Below are 20,211 nucleotides of genomic sequence, written 5' to 3'. Positions count from 1 at the left end.
CGTGGGCAGCTGTGGTGTGGAAGCCATGGCCTTCCCATGTGGGCGGGAGGAGAGCACCCATACCGTGGCTGGGGATCAGGCTGGTGGGCACCAGCCTGAGAAGAGGTGAGGTGTGGCTGGTACACCTCTGTGTGTGAAGGAGCACGGCGGGGAGTGAGGAGCGTGTCTCGCCATAATTTGGGCAGGGAAGGTCATTTAAAAAAAAGAGGAGAGGAAAGAAAAAAAAGTGTTAGGTTCCACCGAGATTTGAACTCGGATCGCTGGATTCAGAGTCCAGAGTGCTAACCATTACACCATGGAACCGCTCTATACGCATTCTCTCCTGGTGGCCACTAGTCCCTTCCCCACTGCCCCCCGCAGCCTGTACCCGCTGGATGGGTGAGGGGGGGATGTCTCTATGGATCGTGCGGGCCGCCTGTGCGGAATCTGCGGGCCAGCATGCACTACCCACCCCGCCACGCTCCGCCGCCGGCACCGTCCCTTTAAGGCCGGGGTGGGAGGGGCGGTGGCTCTGCCCCGGAAGCAGTTTTGCGCAGTCGCGGCGCTGCCCCGGAAGCACCTACCCGTGGGCGGGCAGGGCGCGGAGGGCGGAAGCGCTGCGGCGGCTGCAGGGAGGGGTCCGGCTGCCGCTCCCGCTCCTAGTCTTCGGTCTCCGCCGCGCCTCGGCGCACCCCACCATGGGCACCCGCGACGACGAGTACGACTATCTCTTCAAAGGTAACGGCAGCGCCACTGCATGATCATGGCAGCCGGGGGGGGGGTCACCTTCCGGTGGGGGTCCCGGCCTTGGCGGGGGGTGGGGAGCGGCCTTCCTCACGGCGTGGGCCTTCCTCACGGCGTGACCCTCTGGCGGGGCGGCCGCTCCTCAGCCGGCCCCCGTCCCGCGCGGCCCCGGGGAAAGCGGCAACCACAGGCAGGTGCTGGGTGCCGCTCCAGTAACGTGGTCGCTGAGGGACAGCCCCGCTGTGCCGGTGCGAGGCGGAGGCTGCCCTTCCGTGGGCATCGGCAAGCCCGGCTCGGCTGCCTCTGAAGCTTGGTCGCCAAGGGTGTGCGGGGCGTCGCTACCTGCCCCAGAGCGCTGCGGGCGCTGGTCGCGCCCTCACCCCAAAATGTCAGATTTGGGCCGGTTTTCGTAGCGGTGACTTAGCGTGCCTGCGTCTTGTCCAAGGCTTCTGCGCCGGGAAAAGGCTGAGGCGATGGCTAGCCTGCTGGGATGGCGGACAAAGATCGTTAGTGAGGATGCCCGGGGTTGATAAGGACTGCTTCCTTTTCTAGCTAGGGCTGTAAAGTAAATGAGTTACGTGGTCAGCGTTGGTAGATGATGCAGCTAATTTGATAAAGTAGTATTATTTGCAGCCTTCTGTATTTTGAGCCCTTTGCGAGGGGTGACTGTAACTGCTGTACCACACCCGGTGACCTCGCGTCCTGCCCTGGCAGCCAGAGGGAAGGGCAGGAATACCTTGTTTTCCAGGACTGATGCTCCTCCTGTCCGCCCTACAGTGGCGAGTCAGGTAAAAATGTTGAAGGTTGTAGTTAACCACGCAGTTTTCACTCCCTGCAGTGTAAAATACCAGCCTGCTCTAAAGGTTTATAAAGCATGCTGTGAAACGTTTACGGAAATGCTCATGTTTTGAAGTTGACTATCAAATTTTTTAAATCCTGCTGCAAAAACAAGGAAAGTATTATAAAAAATAGCTGTTTATTACAATACGGTATTGTAAATTTGAATTTAGGATTTTGAGTATTGACGTAGTGGTGAGAGACCCAGTGCTTGTCATGAAACTTAGGTAAAGGAAAACATCAGTGTGTTTTTTCTGTACCCTTAAGCTCTTGTAATAACTTCAAGGAATGACTTTGTTGTTGTTGTTGCCTGTTCTATCAGATTGCCGTGTGGAAAGTGGCATTATTTCTAACTATAAATTAGTCACCTATACTGCTATTAAAACCAAACTGGGAAGTACCAAGTAGGGCCTTTTTTCTCAGCTTGCAGCGTTGGTATGGGCCTTGCTGACCATTAGTTTAATCGCATCGAGCGATCTTATTTTAGGTACTTATGTGTACAAGTTATCAAAACCATTGCATTACTTTTATTTGTTCATACAGTTCTGTTAGTTTGCTTATAATTAATGTTTTAGCTGTGAAGGCCTGGGATTATCAGAGTTTGTTGGGAGAGGTTTTATCTTTTATTAGACCTGCTTTCTTGTATAATTGGGAAATAACAAAGTTGTTATCCAGTTATATAGAAAAGTTCAAAGCTAGTTTAATTGACTGCCCCTCCTAAAGCTTTTTCTGTTTAGACTAGTTTATAGAAGCTGTTGAGAGTGCAGGGAATGCTGTGAAAATGGTGTTGTGAAGATGAATGATTCAGGTTTTGCAAAGCTAAGGTAGACTGCAGGAAGTTGATGCAATGTCACATAACTGGAATTAATGTGGCAGCTGAAATAACAAATGCAGAGTAATACAAATTGTGGAAACTTTTGTAACTTCCCAAAGGTGACGGTGGTTCTAAACAAGCTGTCACTGCACTCGAATGGTCTTGAAATTATTGTGAGTAGGTCTCTGAAATGAATGTCTCCTTACCAGGCACTGGTGAAAAAGGCAAGAGGTGGGTAAAAACTTCTGGAAAAGGAGATGAGAGCTCAGGGGGAAAGTTAAGCCAATGTTTGAATCTGAGACATGAGTATCTTGGGGATTGAGGGGAAATGTGGGCAGGGGCAGGCATACCCATTCTGAAAGGGATATTGTAGAATTAAAAAGATGGAGAAGGGCATCAAAATAATCAGAAGAGACCTAATGGATTCATATCACTTATACTGAAGTGATGTACAACTTTATCAAAATTAAAACAGTGAGTGATATGGGCAAATAGGGCAAGTATCTACTGTTTGTCATAATTTCTCTGGATATCTGTAATGCTTTTTTATTGAGCAGCAGATGAAAACAAAGGACATAAAGTCCCACAGATGTATGTGCAAATTTTGGAGTGGTGCATTGCCATAAATACTATAAATGGGTCTGAAAGACTGCACAAATTTATAGAGGAAGAAAAATGTCTGCTGTGGCATTTCAGTGTGATGGTTACAATGGCAAGTCTGAAGGTATTGCTTGTTTGAAGATGCAAGGGCTTACTAGGACAAAGATTAGCCTGTTTATTCTGTTACACATAATGTTTCTCAGACATCAGTTCTTGACAGTCAGACTGGGTGTTGGTCTGTAAGGACACTAAATCCAGTGGACAGTTCTGGGTTTATGAACTTTAAGCAATGGTAGGTTGTGGGACCAAGTTCAGAGTTTGACTTGGTTTTAAAAAAATTGGGTGATATTCTCTAGTCTAGCTGTCTTTTACTACTCTCTTGAGTTAAACTGCCATGCGTCTGTTTATGTGAGACCTCTGGTTTTGTCCTGTCAGCCACTGACAGCAGCTGCATGTCAAAATCTGGCTGACTCCACTGGTGGGTGTAAGCTGAGCCCACCTATGCTGCTGTACAATTAAATCACAGTACCTGTTACAAAATACCCTTCTCCTGACTCTGTTGTAACACTTCAGCATATGCTGAAGCCTAAGCCTAGCTTGTAAAAAGACAATTTCTGGTAAATTCTTGTTGTCCAGCTACATGTCTGTATTCTTCCATACTTCTTGGGTTTAGCTGAGAGCGATGCCTACTGTTCCCAGCGCTGCTCTTCAGGAAACACAAGACCTTTGAAGTCCAGTTTGTAGAAATCTTAATTTTAATGGGAGGAAAAATAATGGTGATACAAGGATGTTACTTTATTGCTTAACAAATTAAACCTGGGTTAAATGTAGGAACTTTTAACTTTTTTTTATTAATGTACTTGCAGTAGATGAGTAGTTACCTAAGTAACCCTCACAGAAGATGTCTTCTGTGTTTTCTATGGGCAGAGCTCGACAGGATTATGTCTACGCCTTGACCATCTGTGACATTCAGTTTATCATTAGAAAAACTCCAGTTTCAGCTATTTGCTTCCTACTTTGCATAATGTTAATTTCTCCAACTTTTCCCTTTGATATTGTGGAAATTCTCTGAAAGTGAACAAACTTGTTGGTTGGGGTTTTAGAAAACGCCTTTTTTTCTTGTGTGTTTTCTTTAGAGAATTTTGTAGCGAAAAGTGGTTGCATGACACCTGTTGGTTTTTACACTGGTAGCAAGCCCTGTGCCTTCACTGCGTTAGATGTGGAGGCACTTTTGTGGTATAATAAACCTGCCGGCTTAGCTATTTTACTACGGAGGCGTTTGGCGGCCCAACTCTGCGTTGCGTATTGTGTGTACAGGTAGCGAACGACCCCTACCCCAAAGTGCCTTTGAGATGCCAGTTTCCTTTGTGACAGGGAATGGGTGAATAAAACAGGGCACAGATGAGGAAGAAGATTGATAGAAGACATGATCGTATTAGGTTTATCACCAGCTACCTACAAGGTGTAGGGTCAGGTCATCTTGCTCATGTTTCCTTTGAACTCCAGCTGATGTGGGCAGGAAGAGGTGTTCATCAGCAGGTTTTTTGGGGGTCACGAAGACCTCTCCAAGTTCCTTATTTATATGCCTCTTAATAGCAGAGCTCAACACAGAGACGAGTATTTCCAGACATTCTAATCCCTTAGTGCTGGTGTACTTGTTTTAAATTGTGGAATGTACAACTTTTTACTGTAGACAAAACAAACCAGTGGTGCTGGACTTTCTATTTTCAACCTGATTAGGTTGTCAGCAACATATTTCATGAGATAATTAAAGTATTTTCTGAAAATTTGAACTAAGTTAGAAGTTTAACAGAAATAAAAATTGGGTGAGTGAGCTGGAATGTTGGTGAAATATTAATAATCCTTTCTTGACGTAGTTCTTTAAATTGCATTTCATGCAACTTAGAAAATTGAATTCTTATTTTGGTCTTCTACAGAAATAAAACTGGAATTACAGAATTAAATTTATACAGTAGTGTGGACTTCATACTCATTTTTCTTTCTCTCCCCCTGCTTGTCTTAAACTTTTGGGGTGGTAAGACTGTAGATAGTCCCATGCATTGATTTAAAGCACATGGTTGCAAGTATTGAACTGGCACATCACTAGACCACTAAGAATGACCTGCCTAGCAGTAGTCACCTGGGGCAGGAGATCACTTTCATGACTTTCAGGATGTGCCCCTACAAATGTCCCCCGATTGCAAAGCTTTCTAAGGTGCCGCTCCTGTTAGGGAAGTGCTGGTCTGAAGAAGGTTATTGCTGGAGGTTTTCAAGAATAGGTCTTGTGGCTGAGCTTGCTCGAACGTTTCCTCCAGACATTCCTCCTTCCAGTGCTGATGCAGTAAAGGAATTTGCTGATGACACGAAGTTGGGTGGTACAGGAGAAAGTCGGAGCGCAGCATGGGAAGGGCTGTGTGCTGATCAGGACTGCAGTCCTCCAAATAGAGTGGGGTTCTGAATGTAAGGTTTTACACCTGGAGACTCATAGGTATTCATTAAAGTAAGAGCTTGCCAACTAACAGCTAAAACAATTAGGTCTGACCACAGGAAGACTGAGCCATCAAGGTGATATGGTCAGGAAAAGATAATTCCAGCTCAAGGTGTGCCTAGTAGAGATGGAAATATTGAAGTGCCTGTATACATCACAGGGAGATGTCACCTGGAATGATGTGTGCAGTTCTTCTCACTGTGTGGAAAAGAAATTGAAAAACTTGTAGGGAAGATGTTTGGGGAAATGGACAGTCTGTTTATAAGGAAACATTTGAGAGGTTGGGATTATTTAGCTAGTAGAACAAAGCTGAGAGAAGATATGGTTGCTTTCTGTAAATACCCCAGCATAAACACCACTGGGAGAAGAAACTAATAAGCTAATGGACAATGCTGGCACATGAACACCACCATCAGCTGACCGCTAATTTCTTCTGGAAATTAGAAGGCAATTTCTAACCATTAGGAGTGAGTTTCTGGAAGAAAAGCCCAATAAAAGTATGTGTGCAGGAACAATTAGCTTTAACGTGGAGCTAGATGATGTCATTTCCCTCAGAAGCTGTTTGCCTGGGATAGTTATAATGGGACTTGGCAATCTGGGGACATTCCTACTGTATTTCTATGCTAAGAATATAATACATGGGAACATTGTGTAGTATAAAATATCAAAATGAGGTGGTTTGATAAGGAAAGCAAATTTAAAATAAATAATACAATCTGAGTGGCTGTTTCAGCTTTAAAAAGAGTGATGTTTGCTCAGACTGGCAGAAATGCAGAAGGTGTGAGGAGTCTGAGGTGCCTGCTGACATTGCAACCTGTTTTTGTGCCTGTGTTCAAGAGGAGCTGCAATGGCCCAGTTAAGTAGAGGAAATAGCTGGCTTCAAGGAAGAAAGTCTAATATTTTCCCCTTTTAATTGGGGCATATTAACAGGGTGCTGGAAACCATTCAGACCATAAGCAGCATGGGATTCAGACAAGGTAAGGAAAAAAACCTAGCAAGGGAATTAAAATGATCTGTCTATTGTTAAATGACTTAAAGCTGTGCTCTGAAATATGTACCGAACAGCAAAGATATGTTTGAGGGGCATACTTAACAGGTATGTGATACATCTTGCTGGGAAAAGGTAATTATGTATGTAGATTGCTTTTCTTGTTTAGAGAAGTTTTCAGCCACTGCCAAAGCTAGTGCTGGGTGGTAGCAGGACTGAGGTGTGTGAAGGGAGTTGACAACTTTTGCCTCCTCGGAACTTGTTTGTAACACATCCCAGTGAATACAGATATGATGTAATCTAAAACTGTGGCCTCAACCTGCCAAAATAGTATTGAAGAACTTACTTGCCAATGAAAGAGGAAAGCTATGGCAGTGTGCCAGGTGGTGATGATGCAATTAGGTGCCCTGTCCCCTGCACTAAGTCTGTTAGGGTTTAGCATCTTCCATGCCAGCAAAGCTGTTCAGCTGTGTCAGGGCAGCTGACACCGAACAGTGCTGACCTGTCACGTAGGAAAGCAGAATCCTATTTGCATTTAGCATGCGTGCCTGCTGCCGACCTGCACTTGTGATCTTCATAAACAGAAGTGGTTAATGGAGCCACTCTGTGCTTTATGCAACTTCGGTAGCTTGGCCAGCTGCATGCTGAGTCAGCTGGCAGAGGAAGCTGCAAAGATATTTATTTTGATGAAGTATTCTCCACAAGGCCACGCTTGAAGCTAGCATTTACTGCAATTTTCATTTTGTGGAGGGCATTTAAAAGGTGCTGCTTTGCCCTTACAGTCAGAGAAAATCCCATTTGTCATAATTGTTTTGCATTATTTAAATAGTAGATGCTGTTCAGAGGGCTGCTGTGTGGTGCAGCAGCAGATGGGAGTATTTGTGCTGCTAGACTAAGACTCAGTGGGGGGTTTCTCATGTGATTGAAGTGTGTTTGTTGGACTCATTCCTCTGTTGTACCACACAGAGCCTTTAATACTGTTGTTGCAGTGTCTTACCTGTTAAATGTTGTATGTTACTGAGAAAGTCTTTCTGCCTGGGTTGTGGGGTTTTTTTTTTTGGTTGGGGTTTTTTTTTTTGGTTGGGGGTTTTTTTTTTTGGTTGGGGGTTTTTTTTTTGGTTGGGGGTTTTTTTTTTGGTTGGGTTTTTGTGGTTTGTTTTGTTGGGGTTTTTTTTCAAAACAAGCATAGCTGCAACATTATTTTTGTTACTTGAGCATGCACTCTTTTGCTTGGACTGGCCTTGATTCAGGGCCGAACTTAAAACTTATCAGCCTTTCTTCTCAAGGATCTTACTTATCCTCTTTTTCTTCCATTTCCTTCTGTTACGAGTTTGGTACTTTATCTTTGTTAAGGGCGTAAGATCATCCTGGGCAGGTCCTGTTGGTGTGACTCAGAGTTGTGAATGTGTTTCATCCAGCGGCCTGCATCTTGGTAGTGAGTTTTAAGTTACACTGAAATTTGCACCTTTCAACTCGGCATTACAGGATATTGCAGCAAATCCTCATGATGCTTTTCTTCCTGTAAACTGGACTTTAAACCTTCACTTTAAACCTTCTGTCAATCTCTTGTCAAGCATAGCTAAATTCTTCCAATCAGTTTGCTTGGCACTGGTGCTGTGATGAGTCAGGCTGAGGTGGGGAAGGGGGAGTGGAATTTGGTTCTAATTCTGAGGTCTGGTGATACCCCAGCAGCATTTTTGAGCAGTTTCAGGCTCTGGCCAGGAGTCTCAGCAGTACTGGTGGACTGCCAAAGGGCAGAGTGCTGTGGCTCAGCTAGTATTTTAAACTGGTGTGATGGTGGTCTTGGTTCTTTTCCATTCACAAACTTCTCTGTCCCAGTGGGGAACCTCTCCTGCAAAGGTATGAAGAGTGTAAAATGCAGCCAGAGTCTTCTGCCTGCCCTGTGTTTTGGACTTCTTCAGCAAAACAGATTTCAGTTATGTGGTGTGAGGTTTTTGTTTTGCTTTTTAGTTCTAGTGTTACATGGATGTGAAGTCCAAACTGTTCCCAACTTTTGCAGTGACAGTCATGTGTATTCATCTTGGAGGAGGAATGTTCTTCCATGTTGGGCAAAGAAGACTGAAATGGAACAAGTAAAAGTCGAGTCTAATACCTGTTCAAAATGTTGGTGAATGTGGCAGCTCTGGCTCTCTAGAAATACTAAGACTTGGACAGTAGACTCATAACAAGGGTGGTGGTTGTGCCATTCTTCTCTTTCATGCTTCATTCTGAAAAACAAATGTTTAATGCAGGTGATTGTCAATGTATTATCTACATCTGTAATCTGATTCTCATGTCATTTTTGTCTTGCAGTTGTACTTATTGGAGACTCTGGAGTAGGCAAGAGTAACCTTCTGTCTCGATTCACTCGCAATGAGTTTAACTTGGAAAGCAAAAGCACCATTGGAGTGGAGTTTGCAACAAGGAGCATTCAAGTTGATGGGAAGACAATAAAGGCTCAGATATGGGACACAGCAGGGCAGGAGCGATACCGAGCTATAACATCAGCGTAAGTGATGGCTTGTGTAGCTGAAAAGAAACTTTTGCTGTGGAGGGTAATTTTGGGCACTTCTGATTCCTCAGAAACTGCAAACAGGGTGTTTGTATTTTATCGTGTAATATCCACAACCTATGGCAGAAGGAAGCTTAAATATTATTCAGTCCAGAAACTTGATACAGTGTGTCCCTGCACAAACTGATTTACTTCCCAGTGCTCCTGTGATGTGTAATTTAAAGGGGGCATTTAAAGCGTAGCGTGCAAAAGCGTTAAGAGACCCCTTTCAATGCAAGCAATTGATAAAGTAATATCTGTGTTCATGAAAGTTTAAGAGTGTAAGACCAGAAGCCCTACTGTAGCAGTAAGGAAAGACTGCTCACTTTGCTTGCTTATGTAATTGGAAAAAACAGCATAGCAAAAGCTGGATTTAAGTAAAGCTGGAGGTGATTGTGGGGTGGGAGAACACAGCCTGTTTCTTTTTGAATATGTTACTGTGCCTCTCTGGTCTGAAAGGAGACCAGCTGTGGCCTTTTGTAAAGGGAATAGATCAGGTTGACGTTTTTATGATCCAGTGAGTCATTCTAAAGTCTCTCTATCACCATGGGCTGTGCCGGTACTGCACCCACAGTGATGGGTGGGGGAGACTTTTCAGGAGTGGATCAGAGGTTGAAGGTGACAGTAGCTGCCCACAGATTCCAGAGCTTCATTTTTGGGATGCCAGGTTCTCCCCACAAGCATGGGATTTGGCTTACCCCCTTGACTCTGAGCTGTCCTGGCTGCTCTGGTGCTCCTGTGGCATTAACCCTAATCTGGATGCTCTACTTCACTGCTTCAAGTCCCTCGTAGCCTGCTTCTGGATTTTTTTTTTGTATAGTTGTCTTAGTAATAGCTATTTCCTATTATTGCACAGTAACTTGTCAGTTTTAATCATGTTTCTTGCTGGTTCTCTAATGTGTTTCTTCACTCACACAGGTACTATCGCGGTGCTGTGGGGGCATTATTGGTGTATGACATCGCTAAGCACCTTACTTATGAGAATGTAGAGAGATGGTTGAAAGAGCTGAGAGACCATGCTGACAGCAATATTGTAATCATGCTTGTTGGAAACAAGAGTGACTTGCGCCACCTGAGAGCAGTCCCTACAGATGAGGCCAGAGCTTTTGCAGGTTGGTGAACTCAAAATAATTTCCCAATGCTAACTGTCTGTGCATCTGCCTCTGTGATGAGTGTGCTGGTAGGAGGAAAAAGAGTGCTTGCTGCTGGTGATGTTCCTCAGTGTCACATACTGGTGTTTACCTCTTTTTTTTAATTCAGTCAGAAGGGAAGCCTTGCAGAACATGCATGCTGATGTGGTTTCAAGAATCAGCCAGAGGCACCTGACGATTTTAAACCAGATTTATTCTCTTGCCTATGTGTTGCTTTTCTCACAGAAACTGTGCCTATGGCTTTAGGTTTGCACTTCTTGTATGGTGGTAGCTTTGCACCTGTGTATTGCCTTCTTTGTACCAACAGACCTGGAGCCCTGTGCAGATGCCTGTGGCTGAACAGACTTTGATTAAATTGGCTTTCTGACTCCTTGTTATGTAAAAGATCTGTGAAAAATAATTCTATTTTTTTAAATCTTGCCTTGTTTTAGACCAAATTTCTTTCATCCAGAGTTTATGGCCGCTGAGGATCCCTGCTTGCAGGTGGAGGACTGTCTATCCCCTGTTAGGGCTAGCCCTGTTAAATAAGCTGTCATGACAGGCTAGCAGGTGGGAAGTGGAAAAACTTGGTGAGGTTAAAGAAAATTCAGGAAGCTTCCTCATACAGTTCTTGATAGTGCAACAAATTCTCACTTTCAATGACACAGGAAGATGTGCCTCAGAGTAACACAGCACTGGACTGATCCCTGTGCTTGGGGATGAGTGTAAATTCTAATGTTGGTGTTGGGTGGTGTTGCTTTCCAATCCTGTAAGGGGGAGAAACCCACAACATTTTATACGTTTTCTTGATACCCGTGCATCTCATCAGGAACACTACAAATATAATCTGGTACAGAAGTTCTTCCAGATGGGAAACATATCTGTGATGTACCCCTCTAATTATAGTATTTCCATCCACACAGAGAAGAATGGTTTGTCATTTATTGAGACATCTGCTTTAGACTCTACAAATGTGGAAGCAGCTTTCCAGACTATTCTGACAGGTGAGTCATCTAGCTCTTTGTGTTTCAAGGGGGAAGGGCAGAAGGCTGCTCAGATACAATGCAAATAGGCATTTCTTTGCCTATAAAGTGTTTAAAATTTTGCTTTCATAGCCGTAAGATTTGGAGCCCAGTTTCAAAGTGTCACAGTTGAAAGGCCAGCCTTGAACTTGGGAATGAATCCTTGTTCACTTTAATCTGCCCCAGGTTTCTAGTCAGCCTAATTTGTTTCACGTTTGTATATGGTTTAGGGAGTGCCCACAGGAGAGAACTGTCTCATGCAAGCATCAAGTTAAAACAGCCATTGTTTATCAGAGGCAAAGTCAGTCTAGTTTGTTTCCATCTTTAATGGTGACCGTAGCGGTTGCCAAGGGAAAAGGTATGAAAGAGTAGAGATCCTTCCTTGAACAATACTGGTAGTGTGAGAGGTAGTGACTCCTGAGCTGCAGGGTAGTCGCTGTTACTGCATTTAATATTCCTGGCTGGACTTTTGGCCTCTGTAATATGTGATGGCAGTGAGTGCTGCATTTTTTATGATTTGTGCATAAAGTACTTCCTTTTTGTTTAAACGCTTCTTTAGATAGGGAAAACTTGTTAAGAGCCTGAGACATTCAACTACAACTATATGGGGGACCTTAACTTAACCATGGCTTGTAAAGGATAGTGTAGGAGTTCACAGATTGGTGTGGAAATTGCTGGCAGTCATGGGACTTTTGTATTGCTGTGTTACCCGATCAGCTGCAGCCAGGGCATAGTGGGACAACACTGGAGTGTGTGGTTTTTGAGCTTTCGTCATTCCCAGCATTGGCAAATGCCTCTCCTAATCTCTAATCTGGGTCTTCAAAAATCTGAGAGACTCCTCTGTTTTGGTATGTGTCTCTGTTCTAGGTGTGCCAGGGAGTCCCTCTGGTTTCTGAGTGCCTCCAACATGCTTCCCAGCGGCAAATTTAAATTCCCTCCTTCCTAATGTAGCATGTGCCAGGCTATGTGATCTGCTTGGTATGAGCAGCAGCCCCACTTCTGAACTATGTGTCTCCATTAATCAGATCTCATTGCTGTGACATTGGCGCTTCTTAGTTTAGAGTTTTTTTTCTCTTTGCCAGCTAATTTAGGCATTCCTTTAAAAACACACCAAAAAGCATTTGTTAGCCATACTGGAACATGCCAATGGGGAGGCAGCTAGGAAGTTATTTACAGTAATAAAAGTATAAATTCTGTAGCATTTTCTTGAGTAGTTCGAAATGCTTTATGAACACCCTAGCAGTGGAGAGAGCTGTTAGACTGCTGGAATATTACCTGCCTGTGTCCATCTATTTCTTGTCTTATCCTTAGTTGTAAGAGGCCTCTGGTAGGTTCTGGTTCTATTGTATTTTTTACAGTGGGTTCCTATACAATACTGCTCCTGTCCACATACTAGCAAAAAAGTAAGTGTGTCCATGTTAGATGAATAAACAGTGCATAGGGATGCTTGTCATCTTGCTGCTTCATACAACTAGAACTTGAGTTTGTTTCCTCTTTAGCTGAACTATGTGGTTTCCTTTTAACCTCAGTGTAGTCATTTGGTTGTAATTCATCATTGCACAAATTTAAAAAAAAAGAAGTTATGTTAGCTTCTACATTTACTCCCTACATAACAAACTACTAATGCTATCGGAGGGTGGATGGCTAAGGAGTGGCTGAATGTGATGGTATCTGGGATGCCTGCTGGATTTCCTGTTTTCTTCACCTACCTAAAGGCAGGTAGTCAAAAATACTTACGATGGGGCATGGATTTTTCGGGAGAAAGACACTTTCATTGCTTACTTCTAACTGGTAAAACCTGAAACTTCTTCCTTTATGCATGTGTCCTTAGCCCTTCTCAGGAGCACCTAGACTGAACTTTGAGGTCAGATTGTGGCTAGATGTGCTGTGTGTAATGTAGAACAGCCTTGCTGTCTCTGCTTTCAGTTTTCAGAGGGGATCAGGACTCTCAGATAAAGGTTAATTAATTAACTTTCATACTTATTCAGCATCAGTACTAATAAAACAGAACTGGAAATATATCAGACATTGTTTATGCCCTCCCAAGGTGGCTATCAGGCTGCCATAGCCAATATAAGCTGGTCACCTAATTGTCCCCATTTCCTGTTGGGCCATTCTGTTCTCTAACACAGCTGAAGAGGTGGAAAGTTTGCTGCATGCCCTGGGCTGCTACCGTACTTCCGTAGAGCTGTGTGATGCTCAGAGGATATACTGGCGTTGCCACAGGGAAGCAGCTCACCTCTTGGGCGCAAGCTAGGCTGGTTCTTTATCTCTCCTTGCATGTTCCTAACAGTAGCTTTTATTCCAGAAGTTATTTTGGATTCTAATTTACAGAGGTTTGATTTTTTTCCTGGTTTAATTTTTCTGTAAGGGAGAGCAATCTGTAATATGGGAGAACAAGCGATTAAAACTTGCCCTCGATGGACTTTGACAGATTGTTGGGGCTGTTGGTTTTCCTCAAACGTCAATGTTCCCTGCATGTTGCTGTGACTGTATTTTGAGTAAAGAGCTCTTGGGTGTGTGGACAGGATCCTTGTGCAGGAGGGGTTTGTTCAAGTGTGCTGGAAGAAACACTTGGGCTGATTAGTGGGCATGTGGCTCACTCCAGACAGGAGCTCCTGTTTCAGGGAGATAAAGGTGAAGTAAATAATGCATTAGCAGTGGGTTGACTCCATCTTGGCTGTGACTGGCATGCTAAGGATGAATGTTCTGCCAATAACTTCTTGATAACACTTCACAGCTAGCTTTTTCTGTTAATTATTTGCTTTGAAGGAAAGAGGGGAGCAGTCATCTGAGGAACGTGGTTTTCAGAGTGACCCTGCAGAATCACGGATAGTCTGTATTTGGCAAGGCTGCCTCCAAGCACAGTGTCTGCGGGTGGAATATTCACTGTCCTTTGAAGAAGGCAGTTGGTAAAGTCAGCAGGCTTTGCCACAGGCTGTGAGCGGAGGTGGCTGACAGAAGGGTCAGGGCATGCTGCTGCACCAGCTCTGCTAGTATTTGCAGTGCTGGGAACTGCACCGCAGAGACATCCCAGGCTGCTCCCAGTGCCTTTGACAAGGCTGCTTAGATCTCTCCTGAACAGGGTGTTGTGACTAAGGTCTGCAGCAAAACTCCTTTCTACTCCAGCCCTACTGAAGCTGGTCTGGTAGGACAGTGTTGGAAACCTGTAAGAGTACTTCCCTTGGAGGTGTAGCAGGGTCCATGTTAAGCTTATCTGCACTTAGATTCTCAGATTAAGCCACTATGAATAGATGGCTTTGGGCATGGGAAATACGAATCCCTTACAGTTAGTACAGCCTAAGTGAGTATGTGATCTGCTGTTGTAACAGGTGGAAGAAGGGGGAGAAAGCTTTTCTTTCCTCTCCCTATATTATAGAGGACTTTGAAGGGGGGTATATCTTACATCTAGTGAGCTTCCTGTCCTGCTGTGGATTCCAGATGAGGTTTTGGGGACCTTTTCCTTCTGTGGCTTAGAGTAATGGTCCCTATCCAAATTCTTCTGCTGCAAGATGTCTAGACTTCAAGGGCTGATTGTTGTGCACAAAAAGCTGCTTTGTATCGTCTGGCAAATAAGAGAGATGGGTATTGTAATCCTCACCGCTCTGAGCATTCACAGCATCCTTAAATAAATAGGAGTCTGCCTCCCTTCCCTGCCCAGCTCTATGCTGTCTCTGTTCCTGTACCGCATTCTGCTGGGGTTTCATCTTTAAGGAATCCCATCTCCAAGGAAATGTCATCACAGAACATTAACGTAAAAACGTCGAGGGATTTCCTCTTTTGTTAGCTCTGCACACCTGAAAAATGAATGAAACACTGGTGCAGGCTGAGCTGACAAGGACTGGACTGCTCCTCCTAGGCAGCAGTGTCACTTTTTCCCAGCCCTCTTACAGTGCAAAGCCTGTCTCACACAGTTACCAATTATGCAGTGATGCATTCTGCTGAATGTGCTCTTAATGAGGTCTCATTCAGTTACTGAGCAGACCATAAAGTGTAGTGTCTTCATTAAGAAGCGCACGTCTTCATTAGCCTGGCATTCCTCTGTGCAGACCAGTTTCAGTGTAGGCTTTGCCGCTGGGCGTTTTGCCCCACTGAGAGCAGGTTTAAGCTGTTCCCACCTCCCTTTTCACATCAGCTCAGCTGTGTGTAGCGAAAGAGCGTGCAGGTGACCCAGGGAAATGTAAGTTTTAGCCATTTAGGCTTTCATCTAGGGCAATACACTGTGGTTGCACAAAGGTTTGCACTGTGGAGGAAGGAGAAGCAGCAGCGAGCAACAAATTTGGGGCTGCTGCAAGCTGGTTCAAGCAGCACAGCTGCTAAATGTCCTTGCAGGACTGCTGGGGAGGCTGTGGAAGTGGGGCTCCTGGAAATCCGTTCCTGGAGTCAGAAGGGATAGACCCTTTATCAGCAGAGAAATCAGTGCTGTTAAGATTGTTGTTAAGGCTTCAGGGCTATTTACTGAAGATCTTTGCTGTAAGATGAGGGTGTTATACAGAGGGCACCCTGTTGTGCGTCCTTGCTTACAGGGCTGGAGGAAGTGTGTGACAACTCGTGTTAGGGACTAGTAGGAACTTGTTCAGGAAGTTCTCTGGAAAACTGAGAACTGCTGCTGCTGAAGGTGCTACTAGAGAGTTTCCAGTAAGGAAGGTGGCAAGAGCTTTCTCCTGTTGAACAGGAACAGGCAGCATTCTGCACGTGGAGGGAAACTGGCTGTCTACCCCGAGCTGGGGCAGGGTCGGGGAGCAGAATACTTGTCATGAAGAATGCAGAGCAGACCTCTTCCAGTGGTGTTCCTCCCAGCTCCGCGCACAGGCACTCCGCTGAGCATCACTGAGTGGCCTGCCGCCGGGTGAGGCTGATCTTTATCTGCAAATTCCCACATGGGGTTGGAGTGGCTTTAAAGATCTAATTTCATGACATTCACTTCACTTATGAAGTTGTTTATGTGTAAGACTGTTGGAAAGAAGAGTGGACTTGAGAAAGGGTGAAGTCAGAAAATCCTTTTACGTGTGCAGCTCTTGTTTGGTTGCCTCAGTGACTTGATCTGTAACTGTGTATGTAAAATCCAGTTTTCTGAACACTTTATCCCTGTCTGAGCAGACAGTTTGGAGGCCCAACAGGCAGATTCTTTTGAAGTGCCACTTGCAAAGATTGATGTCGCTTGTACAGTCCATAGATACAGCGCAGGACCTGTGTGTGAGATGTTTATTTTGCCAGCAGTCCCGCGGATGCGTGCAGCCCTGCTCTTACGCTTCCTGGGGAGCACTTGGCCTGTGTTTGTGTTGGCAGCTTAAATCAGCACAGGCTTGTTGCATCAAGGGCAAGGTTTTCAAGCCTTGTTTGTCAGAGGCCCTTTTTTAACTCCTCAATGCCATCTCTTCCCATAGTCATAAAAGCAGTCGCTTAGCAGTGTCATCAGCCCTTGGCAGCAAAGGGACCTCTCTGCACAAGGTTGCTCAGTTTCCAGTACTGAAGTGATGGCAGGATGGGGACTAAGCAGCAGCTCATTAAAATTCTGAACAAAGGCTACTCGCTAATGACAGATTTCTGGTGGAAAAGATGTGTCTTGGTTTGGGGTCAGGCAAGGTGTGTGTTTGGACAGTCATTATCCATAAGAGCCTTCAGAAAGAACTTGGACTTTTGCTTTGTTTTGCCAGAGTTTGCGAGCTGTGCTCTCCGCCGCTTTGCTCTGTGGGAGGCGTGAAGGGCAGACACGCTCCTCTTCTGCAGCCTGGGCTTATCTGACCCCTTACAGCCGGGCAGTGAGCTGCAGCACGCAAATTGGGTGTGGGCATCAATTGCCTCCTTGCCGGGCTCTGCCCCCCTCTGCGGGCGTGTTCGTTGCCAGCACGCTTTGCTGTCGTGTAAAGTAGAAGATGGGATGTTGTAATTTTTTTTTTTGTTGTAGTTTTGTTGTCATTTGGGGATGTTGGTCGGATTTTTGCTGATTCTGAAACGCTTTCAAACTTTTGGTTAAACTGAGGTTTAGCAAGCTTTTTTTTTTTAAAAAACCAAAAAACCAAAAAAACCCAAAACCTTAATGGTTTAAAACTTGAATTTGCAAGTGAGTTCCCCATGTGCTATTTTTGGTATCCTTTACTTCCTTTCTGGGGTGAAGTGCTACACATGCTTTCCTCTTTCTTCTGTGCACCTTTTGTAGCTACTCTGAGTTTATGTACAGCATACACCGTCAGCCTCTAACAAATCCCGGGAAGCTGAGCAAGGCTTTCAGTGCAGGTGTGCAGTGTTCCCTGCTTGTCAGCGTGCTGGGAAAGGCACAGGAGTTTAACCCGTGCTTCCAGATTTATGCTGGAATTTCTTTGTCTGGAGTCCTTACTTCTCTGTAGTTTTGAAGTTTAGCTGCACTAACTCAGTGACTTTGGAAAGGGCTTGTGTTCTGCTTAAGGGGCCAGGTCTCCACTTTTGGGCCCCCGATTAACCTTTTCTGAAGATTTAAAACCACCTGGGTGATAGACAAGCTATTGTACGTGATAGGCATGCTGAGAGAGAAGAAATTGCCCTTGCAGTCTTATCAGAGATAGAAATTTTGAGTGGTTCTTTTTAATCCTGCTGTTACCTGTGGCTGTGTCAGCAAACATGCAACCACTGTCCCCAGAGATTTAAGAACCATCAGAAGGAACTGATGGGGTACGTAGTTTCTGATTCCTAGCAAAAGAATTGGTGACTTCTGTCCGTTTACTAACCCTTATCTCAAGGGGAATAAAACAGTTGTTAAAAAATTACTTATGTTTTTGCAAAAGAAATTATTTTATTTTCTGAATATAGAAAGCATCACAATTTAACTTCTTAATGCTTCTATGCATTACCTATATATTTCTAAAACAATGGGAAATCTTTATATATTTTCTTTCTGGTTTTCCCCAGACTTAACTTCTTGACGGTGTGTTGCTGGTGTATGCATAATGACTGGCTCTTTCTCATCTTCCAGAGATCTATCGTATTGTTTCCCAGAAGCAAATGTCCGACAGACGTGAAAACGATATGTCTCCAAGCAACAACGTGGTTCCCATTCATGTCCCTCCAACCACTGAAAACAAACCAAAGATGCAGTGCTGTCAGAATATATAAATTGCTCATTCTTTCCTAAAAGGCTGTGTATATTCCCCAGGTCCAAGATTTAAATATATTTGTAATTCTTGTGGTTACTTTCTTGTGTTTAGTTACTGCTTATTCCTTCTGAATTTCTTCATGTCTTAAATCCTTTGATTTCAGTGTTTATAAATCTATTGCTTCTATGTGGCTGCAGTATTTTCCCAACACCGACTTGTCGGTTTTGGTTCAGTGAATTGTTTGGAACTGAGCTGAGCTCTTTCCAACATGATGCCCGCTAGTCAGAGCACAGACACCTTTAGTGAGCACTTGAAGATGTTATTCTGCTCCTCGCAAAAAAAGTCAGGTTAACTAGGAAAATATCTCTGGGCAGGATAACCTTTCCTTAAGGTGGTGTATACTGCATCTAAAGCTTGATGAAATGCCCGTTGCTCTGAAGTGCAATTTTAATGTAAGTTAAATGTTTTTGGCTACATCTTCAGATTATCAAGTTAAGGATTTTTTTTTTAATAGAATATTATGGAGGAGAAAAGAGAATTTCTTGTGAACAAGCAGCAGGGTTCTTGCTACTTGTGAATGAGCTTTTGTGATCTGGCACCTGCTGCAGGGAGGCGGTGATGTGAGGCAGAGCTGCTGGGAGGCCGGCCGGGGAGATGCTGGCAGGACTCCGCTTGAGGTGCCTCTTGTGAAGAAAGTGAAAGCACGAGCTGCGTAACTGATGAAGGGTCCCGTAACACTGGAATTTGCAGCACGTCTTTGTGCTGCCCGAGACTTGGCCTCCACAGTGCTGGTGGTATCGGGATTTGAGGATGCCTTTTTTCCTTCATGGCACACAGACTTGAAAGGTGTTGTCGCGTATTGCGTATCACGTTTATTAATACATGTCACGTCTATTAATATATTCAAATGCCTGAGTTGATGAATCAACAACTTCCACAACCTGGTCTTAGTTTTCAGTTCTGTTTCATCCGGTATTTTTAAATTATTCCAGTGGTTTGGAGTATGTTCTTCAACAAAAATATCTGGAGTAGTTTTCTTACTGGATGCGTTCCTTCTGTGGTCTGTCGCTCAGTACGAATCATCTGCTCGACTTAGCTTGTTCAGGGATACATGAACTGTGCCTTCTGTCACTGCACTCTGAAACCACTGCGTGTCCCTCAGTATGTGCTATTCCCAAACACATCACTAATACTGAGATTTGGGGGCTATAGGCACTGCATTTCTACAGGACCTAAAAGAACTGTTTGTTGTATAAAAGCCTGCAGTTGTTTACACAATTACAGGGAAGTAATTGATTGTAGGGGACGTTTCTCAAACTCTGATATGACCTGCTTGGAACATCCAAACCTGGGTAGGCACTACCAGCTGTGTTTCGTACCCAAGCTTTCTGTCTTGCGGTGCTCATGATGTGTAAGGCACACGGAAGGCATTGCTGTAGTCGATCACTTTTTTTTAAATCCATTTCTCCTCCTAGTATTAGTTCTGAAGATGCTATTTTGATCTGTTTGTAAATTACTTTGTATTTTATGCATGTACTGTACTTTGACTTGTTATTTTTTTAGATTGATTTAAAATATATTCATCCATGATTCTAATAAAGAATTACAGGGGACGACTCAGTATGGTGTTGGGTGCACTTTTTGGGAGAACTGGGATTTGCCCTGAAGGCTTTTACTTGCTGGAAGCTAGTAAGCTGCTGGGAACAGGCTGCGAGAAGGTGCTGAAGTGGAAGTACCCCCCCGAAAAGAAATTGAAAGCATCGTGTAACACAGCTGCCACCTTGACTCAGACCGGGGCTGCTGCAGTTCATAGCCCTGACAGTTTGGCAGCTTTAGGAAGCTTTTATGCTCTGAAAAGTCTGTGGGTTTGCTCTAGGAAAGCCCCTGAATGGCTTTTACAATCTTGGGGTTTTTTCCACGTTGCTACCAGTAAGAAGCTTGGGGGGCAGCAGACTGCTGCCTTCTACAGCACATGACTTAAGCTTTTT

At 44.3% G+C, this 20,211-nt stretch overlaps 1 protein-coding gene across 1 annotated transcript; it reads left to right on the top strand.

The window, feature by feature from the left end:
- Positions 1–677: 677 nt before the first annotated feature.
- Positions 678–18,242, top strand: RAB11A (RAB11A, member RAS oncogene family; the record flags this gene model as incomplete). The annotated part of the gene is made up of 5 exons (XM_082005382.1): positions 678–717; positions 8,764–8,959; positions 9,920–10,113; positions 11,055–11,135; positions 18,103–18,242. 5 exons carry the CDS (start codon positions 678–680, stop codon positions 18,240–18,242), a joined length of 651 nt encoding a protein of 216 aa, XP_081861508.1.
- Positions 18,243–20,211: the final 1,969 nt, after the last annotated feature.

This window comes from Phaethon aethereus (genome assembly GCF_964289735.1).
Source record: "Phaethon aethereus genome assembly, chromosome: 12".
NCBI lineage: Eukaryota > Metazoa > Chordata > Aves > Phaethontiformes > Phaethontidae > Phaethon > Phaethon aethereus.
This window is presented reverse-complemented; position numbering and strand designations above follow the sequence as displayed.